The sequence below is a fragment of the Phoenix dactylifera genome, unplaced genomic scaffold (assembly GCF_009389715.1).
Source record: "Phoenix dactylifera cultivar Barhee BC4 unplaced genomic scaffold, palm_55x_up_171113_PBpolish2nd_filt_p 002107F, whole genome shotgun sequence".
Taxonomy (NCBI): Eukaryota; Viridiplantae; Streptophyta; class Magnoliopsida; order Arecales; family Arecaceae; genus Phoenix; species Phoenix dactylifera.
The window spans coordinates 26,249-35,000 of NW_024069380.1; the positions used below are offsets into that span (position 1 = coordinate 26,249).

At 39.5% G+C, this 8,752-nt stretch overlaps 2 protein-coding genes across 2 annotated transcripts in view; both read left to right on the forward strand.

The window, feature by feature from the left end:
* The first annotated feature begins 2,068 nt into the window (after window positions 1–2,068).
* LOC120109390 (uncharacterized protein Os04g0629400-like) lies at window positions 2,069–2,344 on the forward strand. The gene has a single exon (XM_039123152.1). It carries the CDS (start codon window positions 2,069–2,071, stop codon window positions 2,342–2,344), a length of 276 nt encoding a protein of 91 aa, XP_038979080.1.
* Window positions 2,345–4,649: 2,305 nt separating this feature from the next.
* The window catches only part of LOC120109388 (40S ribosomal protein S7-like), a 4,287-nt gene continuing 184 nt past the window's right edge, over window positions 4,650–8,752 (forward strand). Inside the window, exons 1-7 of the mRNA XM_039123151.1 lie at window positions 4,650–4,773; window positions 4,865–4,895; window positions 6,976–7,075; window positions 7,158–7,231; window positions 7,320–7,443; window positions 7,588–7,770; window positions 8,588–8,752. The exon at window positions 8,588–8,752 is cut by the window's right edge and continues 184 nt beyond it. Of these exons, the coding sequence (XP_038979079.1) occupies window positions 7,001–7,075; window positions 7,158–7,231; window positions 7,320–7,443; window positions 7,588–7,770; window positions 8,588–8,707 (576 nt within the window). The 5' untranslated portion in view covers window positions 4,650–4,773; window positions 4,865–4,895; window positions 6,976–7,000 and the 3' untranslated portion in view covers window positions 8,708–8,752. The remainder of the gene's footprint in view (window positions 4,774–4,864; window positions 4,896–6,975; window positions 7,076–7,157; window positions 7,232–7,319; window positions 7,444–7,587; window positions 7,771–8,587) is intronic.

The following is an 8,752-nucleotide window of genomic DNA, read 5'->3' on the forward strand; positions in this document are numbered from 1 at the left end:
AATCCTTGCATGCTATTGCTGGAGCCAAGTACTTCCAAGAGCATCTCTACTCCAGAGAGAAACAAGAATATTGGTAAATACTAGGGTGTGCTTTCCTCACAGCAATCCATATTCTAAAAAATTCTGATCGTGTCAGATTAATTAACATAGGTCCCATATAGAGATGATTAACAATAAAATGTTCGGTATGGACTTGTTGAATTCGTCACAATTGACATAAAAGCTGGAAACTAAATAAAATTACTTAGAAAAGGCTCAGATAATTGATTTCTATTATTAGTTTTGAACAAGCTGAACCCTGTAGACGTGATCAATTAGGCCCTTGTGACCCTACCCAATTTAATTGGCCCATGACTAACAGATGGAGCTCGGCCTAATGCGGCAAACCGCTTGCAGCCCATTAAGAGCCCATTTCGGCTTTGCGGGCCCCCCGACCGTGGTGAGTGACGACCCAGCAAAAGAGGACAGAAATTAAAAAACGGGCGACAAATAGCTGGCTCTGTACCTACTGCCTTTACTTAGACGCAAATACTTCCCTGCTCCCAGTGGTGGTAGGCTGGAGTAATTGGTAGACATTTACGACCGTCAGGCTCGAAACCGAATTTATCCTCTAAATTCCAACCACCTCCATTTAATTTGCCTCTGATTCTCTCTAAAATATTATAGGTGAAAAATTGTGGCATTTTGAAGCCGTCAACCCCCTCCTCTTCTTCTTCTTCTTCTTCTTCTTTTCTTTTTTTTTTTCTTTTCTTAGAAAAGGGAAGAAAGCCTCCTCCTACGTAGCAGCCCTCACTGAGCCCCCACCCCACCAGAAAAGTGTTTGATACGGACAGAAATGATCGTATGTTGGGCACCCCGGCCAGTTTTGTTCATATTCTCTCCACCCATAGGCTCGGCTCGGTGACCTTTCTAGGCTCCGGTATGATCCCTTTGTGTGAGTAAGTCACACCTGGCACCATCGAGGCTACCAGCGGATCAGTAGCTTTTCCAATTGTCAACTCTTTTTAGCGGCTTTTTCAAGACATTTCTAGCACACATCTACTCAACTAAAACTTTTAGAAATCAAATCACTATATCCATTCAAAATATAACATTTATCCCTTTTTAGCAGTAATAATATTATTATTCTCTTTAAAAGCCTTTCAACTCCCCTATACTACCTACTAAATATTGAACTAAATATATATAAGACGCCAGAAATAATTCATATTATTTACCTAATATCCCATAATAAAGATTATATATAAGAAGATTAATCATCATCCTGCTCTTCACCTATCATCTTATTAAAGTAAGATTTCTTAAATTCAAACCTCCTTCTTATCTTTAAAAATATTTAATTCTAAAAAAAAAAAAGACATGAGCAAGTAATGCTTTTGTATTCTTAGTCCTATTTTTTTCACCTTTTTATTATTTTTTCCGTTCTGTTACTCTCAGGCTGCAAATGGGTCGGATCGATCCGTAACCCGACCCGATCCAATCCGAATTTTAGGACCTGCGGGGCTAGGTTTTAAATTTGGACTCGTTCTATTTTTCGAATTCAGGCCCAAATTCGACCTGATCCATTTTTTTTTGGGCCTCGAAAATTAGAGAGTGATAGCATCATTTAGGCCTACTTTTTGGATCGAATCTGGGTTATATATGGACCCGAAAATCGGATCGAATCTGAATTTAAAATTAGAATTTAAATAAAAAATCGAATCGGATCGAAGTCACTCAGAATCTGATCCGATCAGATCCATTTGCAACCCTACTCTCAGTGTATAGTACAACGTGGCAAGAAAATTTACTGGACGCCGAACCTTTACACCAATTTCCAACCGGATGGTAGTGATAAAAGGTCATTTCAGTACAACCAAACCGCAACCCCACCTTTTCCTCTCATGCCCCCACGTGAACCCAACAATTCACTACAGCCCAAACTAGCCCACAAGCAAATAATCTCTCTCTCTCTCTCTCTCTCTCTCGCTCGCTTTCAGTCCCTCATCTTTGGTGTTCCTTTGTACTGTATCCATAGAGAGAAGAAGAGGGATAGAAGAGGTGGAAGTAGTAGGGTTGGAACACCATCATGTGGTGCTACGTGGGCAAGGCCACCAAGATCTTCTTTGTGGTGGTGGCTGTCCTCGCCGTGGTGGGCCTCATCGTTGGCTTCGGATTCCTCCGCCACGGGCCCCGCTCGAGGGCCCACGACGGCGGCGGCGGCGGCGGCTGCGATGGGGACGGCTGCCAGCCCGCCTTCCCCGTCCCCATCCCCTCCACCCCCACCACGTCGGCGCCGCCGCTCCTCAGTCCCCCCGCCATCCCCGAGTCGGCCGCCCCTCCCCCCGAGCCCCCCCATGAGTAGTGGCCTAGCTTTTAATCATTGGGCCGGTTAGAGAAATTTTGCCTCTCCCTTCTTTTTCTTTCAATGTTGATGTAAAGATTCCTTTTTCTTTTTCCTTCTCCTTTTGGGTTTGGAGTAGTGTGACGTTGGGGAAGTGGATTTAGTGTCTTAATTGATGGTTTTTCTCTTTATTTGTTAAACTAGGATGCCCTCTACATATTTCTGTATGGACTTTCCCTTTTTCCTTTTTCTGTGGAAAATCTCTTTTTTTTCTCTAAAATCTTTGGCAAATCTACTGAGCGATCATTGGCGAATTTTGTATAGAATTAATATATTTTGTAGGACTGGTTGGTCTAATTTTATTGTTTCATTTGGGACTGGTATAGTGTGGCAAGGTGGAATTTTTAGTGGGTTTACCTAATGTACTTCTGTGCTCTTGGTAATTGGGGCTCTGAAATGGCCTGAGATTAGAGAAATTTTTTGTTTTGAGAATGGACGAAGAACATTGCCATGTGGACTATGGAATTTTAGGGTGATCATAGTTGCGGCTTGAACCATATTGAAGTACGGAGGAATAGGGCGTATAGTATTATAATCATGCATTTAGGCATTTTGGGATTTCTGGCCAAGGGAAAAATGGGGATATGTGTCGGACGATGTCATTTGCTAAGCTTGATCAGATTCCGGTCGTTGGCATTTCAAAACCTGAGAAATGACATAGTTTTGGATTTATTGGAGACAGAAAGGGGCTTGACGATGACATCACCCAGGTTGGCGATGGATCGGTAAATTTAGAGGTGGCAAAGGATGACACGACCCGCTTCGTGCTGTTTCGGTTCGCGGGTTCTAAAATCAGGGTTGAGTTTTGGTTAGATTTTCTGGCCTGGGTGCAGTTTGAGTGCAGATCAAGTGATCAGGCCAGGATGGGTTAAGCCAATTAATTGGATCTAGGTATCGTTTCCCTTTGAAACACTTCAATGGCAAACAATGTGCATGTCATCAGTGTCACCTTACATCTAAAGACGTCGAAGATGATTTTCCTCTATGCATCGCAGTGCTGTTAGGGAAGTGAAAACTACCATTGCTTACATGTATGGAACTACAAATGCATCCCAGCAGGAGCAGTTTAATGTATTTCGGGACCTAAGGGCTAAGACTGTTTTATTTCTGAGGCTTTTTCAGCAGCGTGCCAGCCTAGGGGGCTTTTTTTTTCTTTCTATTTTATTTTTAAGACTTTTTCTGCGGTGAATCTTTTTTGGACCGGGGTCTAGTCGCTTAAGGGTTGAGCCGGTCCTGCATTCCAGTTTCTAGTTCATCTTTTAAATATTCGTGAAGGACGACAAGCCATTTCTGCATGAATTTAACATATATGAATCGACATATGTTGATCTGAACTGAAGGGTTACCCCCTAGAACGATGGTCACTGTTTAAAGTCCATTGGCAGGGGGAGATGTACTTGATCGAGAATTGCAGTAACGAGCACTTCGTCCCAAGCTCAAAAGAGTTTGGACAAGGGAGAGGTGAGTGCGTGCCCGCATTGCTAATCATTGATACATCAGAATGTTGTGATGGATGGAGCATGTTTAGTTATTGAAGCATCCTACGGATAAACATTATAATAATATTTACCTATTGGAGATCTCGGCAGATCTAGTTTATTTGACGCAATTAGGTGTGAATGTGCTAGATTTGGATGAGAGAGAAAAGTTTGAGGCGGATGACAAGGAATTTTTGTATACATTGCTTGCCAAGGTTCAGAGAGCTAATCTAGCTTTTGAACATCCACGTCATTTCACCTTTGATGGCAAGTGACTGAATTCAAGGATGACCATTGCCAATTATGGATATACATATTATTTTTGTGAGGACTTCGTCCGAGCATATGTTTAGTCACACATCGATTATTTACTGGATAGATCTTGAATACTTATCTATGATTAAAAAATCCAAATAACAATTTTCAGCTAGTCATTTTGAATGAAATTCTGAGTTATTATAAATGATATCAGAGCGGACCCGACCCATAATATATATGGATTATGGGACACTAAAGTACCACGAGCCGATCGTGGTGCTTGTGATTTTATTTGAATAGATTTAAAATTATTGGATAGATATTTAGTTGCACTTTTATATATATTGGTCATACAGATTCAAGTAAAAGGAGTGGTGTCACCAAGATGGTCCATCAATTAGAGAAATAGACATGGTTTCTAAATTCTAATCCAATCGATCGATGACCCCCCCGTGATTGCCATCCATCAGACCGTTAAAAGTAACGGGCACGATAAAAACGACTCCATGACCGGAACGGCCCTCAGATCGTACGAGCCGCCCATGACACTCAATCTGGACCGTCCGTAGGCACATTCTCCGTCATTTAAGTCCCGCCTCTCCGCAGTTTAGGGTTTTTCTTGATGCTCCGAGACCGCAGCTAGGGTTTTCAAAGGTTCGTTCCGCTCGCAATCCCTCTTTTCCTCTAACCCTCTTATCCTCTTCCTTAATCTCCTATTAACGAAGGCTTTTTTATCTTTTTTCAGATCTGGATCTTTCTTCTCGCTGTTGATTTAGGTACTCTCCTCCTTCTTCTCGTTCTCTGTTTTTCTAGATTTGCTGGCTATTCTTTTCCTCTTATGCACGGAAGATAAAAATCTTTATAAGGTTTGTTCTCTTTTTTAAAAAAATAATTTTATCGCACTTTTTGTTGGTTTGACGGGATTCTTGGGGTTTATCCCAACTTTAATATTGTTTTGGATTGAATTTAACTCTGATTTCTGACCGTTTGGGAAGGATCGGTAGAGTTACTTAGAAAGATTCGATTTTGTGAGCAGAATGTTATGATATATTGATATCCTGTCCAGGAAAGCGAATTCTCCATTAGTTTGATTTGGTTGGGGCGTTTAAGTTGATGTATAAGCATAGCACAATCTCAATTTTTTTCATTCTAAATTTCCGTCTTGCAGTGAACTGCATTTTTTAATCTTTTTGATTCGTACGTGCTCAAAACACCTCACCCAGCCGAAAACTGGTTTGTGGTGTCATAGGTTGTGCTCTGCTATGGAGATAATGTATTGTAGGAGTAAATTATCAGAACAGTTAAGTTGAAATTCAGGAAAATGGCTTTTTTTTTTTTAAAAAAAAAATAGGAGTTCAGTTGGAGATGGGATGTAGTGTCATAAATTTTGCTCTTTTATAAAACGTTTACTGAAACAAATGCAGTACCAATCTTTACATTGTATGGATGTTGCAATGCAATTTATGAGAGTGGAAACTTCATCGATTCCTTCTTTGATTCTGAGCTCTTGAAAAGTACTCTCTGGGCTAGGCTTTATCAGGCAAGTTGAATAGCCTTTCACTTCCAAGAGCTGTGGAGTATTAAACACATTTTCAAACCCATGGAACAAGATTGTCGTTGTTCTTATTGAGCCCCTGACCCTGAGTGCTTTCTGACTTGTATGTTAATTTTGGCCAAAACTCTCGAACACAGTCTTGGATCCGTTTTTGGTTTTGGAGTCCCAGCTGAAAAAGCAAACCATGTTCTTCTTGCTGTCAACATGCTAGTGTTGAAAGTTGAGCAGGTTATATGTACAAAATGAATGGTTCTATAAATTAAGTATGAAGCATCATGTTAGATAGTTATTTTGTATTTGAAACAGTGTTTTGTTGTGGTGTAAATGTTGTATATATTGCTTGCCTTGGTTCAAGACTTTACTCTTCGTAGTTGGAAATGCTTTTTTTGGGAAAAAGATCCTTTTCCTCTGGACATAAACCATATATGAAATCTCACCTAGTTTAGAGTTTTACGGAAGTTATCTGGAGTATTTGCTCAGATTTTTGTCCTGCTTGCTTGGGTGATGCAACTTTTATGGCAAAAGAAATTAGTAACATATATTCTTGCTTTATGTTTTTTTTCTTTCTCGTAAAGGTTGGGACCGGTTGGCTTCAATCTTTGGCATCTAAACATAGTTCTAATGCAGCCCCTTTCTGAATATATACATTGATTTCAGCTTTTTTTTTTTATGTACACATTGATTTTACCCTTTTTTTAAAAATTCAATCTCATGTTTTATTATAATACTGTATTAGGTGTCCTTTCACCCGTTTGAATATAAAACTCTTTTTGTATCTTCTATGTTACTTATCATAGGATTCCTTTTGGCTTGTGGATGTTGATACTTGTGAATGTTGATTTGTAATTTGTCTTTCTTTTGTGTGGTGCTTTCCCTGTGGCATCAATTGCTACACTAATAGGGATTCTTTCAGGTCTCATTTCACTTGGTTAAACAATTCCTCATATCTGAGTTATTGTGCATATCGAGTACATACAATTCTAGACGTGCTCCACTAGATGGCCATGTACTTTAGCTCTGTGATCATTAAGAACTATTTTCACATTTATACTGCTGTTACTTACTTGCAATAACTAAATATTGCATTTGCATTGTCGATGGTAATCAAATTGTTTTCAGCTTTTTTATGACATAAAGGATAATTGCAGGGCATGACAAGTGAAATCTATTAAACTGGTTACTCTTTGAGCTGTTTAACTAGTTTCTTAATGTGCCCTCTTAGTTATGTTGATTGTTTCACAGCATATGTTCTTCAAGTTCGGTTAGTTTCTCGCTATTTTTAACATTGCTGATGTCGATAGGAGTAACAGCAGCAACATCAGCAAAATGTATACAGCAAGGAAGAAAATCCAGAAGGAAAAAGATGTCGAACCTACTGAGTTCGAGGAGACAGTTGCACAGGTTACTTTTACGAAAGTAATGTATATGACCTTTATAGGCCAATTAATGATTTTGATAAATTTTGGTTTTCTCCTCTTCGCAGGCCCTTTTTGATTTGGAGAACACCAATCAGGAACTTAAAAGTGATTTGAAGGATCTTTACATTAACTCAGCTGTGTAAGGAAATTATTTGTTGAATCGAAGTAATCTGCATTATATCATTTTTGAGCACTGATGATTTGCTCTGCTATGTTTTTTCCAATAGTCAAATTGATGTTGCGGGGAACCGGAAAGCTGTTGTTGTCCATGTACCTTACAGACTGAGGAAGGCTTTCCGGAAAATTCACGTGAGGCTTGTCCGGGAAATGGAGAAGAAATTCAGTGGCAAGGTCAGAGGATATATGCTTTTAAATTGTTTTATGCTTTGCTTGATTTTGTATGCAGAAAGTTAAGAGTTATTAATAAATCCTTGCAGATATACTTCATCTTTGTATTGTTAAATAGTTGACATGTTTTTTCTTGTTGGTTTGTAGGATGTGCTATTTATTGCCGCTAGAAGGATACTGAGGCCACCGAAAAAAGGCTCTGCAGTAGTACGGCCTCGAAGCCGCACACTGACACATGTGCATGAAGCTATGTTGGAGGACATTGTGTATCCAGCAGAGATTGTTGGGAAACGTATTCGATATCGTCTTGATGGATCTAAGGTCATCAAGGTATGAAAGCATACCTTGCACATTTAAGTGAATGGAAGAAATATTAGAATGCCTATATTACTGGTTCTGTTTTCTCTGCATTGGTCATGCTCCAATCCAATTCATGTTAGATACTTATTTTATTACACATCACATAATGATTGCTTTCACTATAAGGAACTGCTTGGAGATGATTTTCATCTGCCAGGATATAATATTTGTGTTCCTGATGATTTAATCTATTGGCTCTTACTAAAGATTGCTGTTTTACCAATAAATAACCGTACTTATTGGGTCCTTTGGTGGCGACTTTGTGCAAGAGTGTGAACTATACATTTGTCGCTGATGCTAATGGTGTAGCTTTCAGTGCTTTTTTTTTTTTGACTTGCTGAGACAGTATGGCACTAATAAAAAACCAACTAATTTGTTTTTTGGTGGCATTATAGCAGTATCTTTATATGTGGTATCTCTGACCCTTTTTTTGTGGTCAATTAGCTGACTGTCATGTGCTTGTGGGTGGAGTCTAGATTATGATAAATGAACATATGGCTGTGGATGGCGTTAATTGCCTGGAAAAATTATTAGCAAAATATGACTTATATTTGACTTTTTAAAAAATAATGGGAGCATGACTTCGTTCTACCTGCTGTTTTCTTGTTGTTTTTGAAAAATTCTCTAAATAATTTTTACTTTTTTCCCTCCTCAACCCCCCCCCCCCCCCCCCCCCCCCCCCTCCCTCTCTGCACCAATTCTTTTACTTTTCCTTCTTCTGCACCTTCTGTTTTGCTGCTGTGCGACTCCTTTGTCTGCTCTCACTGAATGCCTTCTACTATGACAGATCTTCTTAGACCCAAAAGAGAGGAACAACACTGAGTATAAGTTGGACAGCTTTGCTGGAGTTTACCGCAAACTTACTGGAAAAAATGTGGTTTTTGAGTACCCGGTTACTGAGGCATGAACGCATGTCATGCCGAGTGAAGCCTATCTTAGATTCCTTGTTTTG

What these genes read in the sequence shown, in the direction of transcription:
- LOC120109390 (XM_039123152.1), top strand. Translation starts at nt 2,069, where the DNA reads ATGTGGTGCTACGTGGGCAAGGCCACCAAGATCTTCTTTGTGGTGGTG.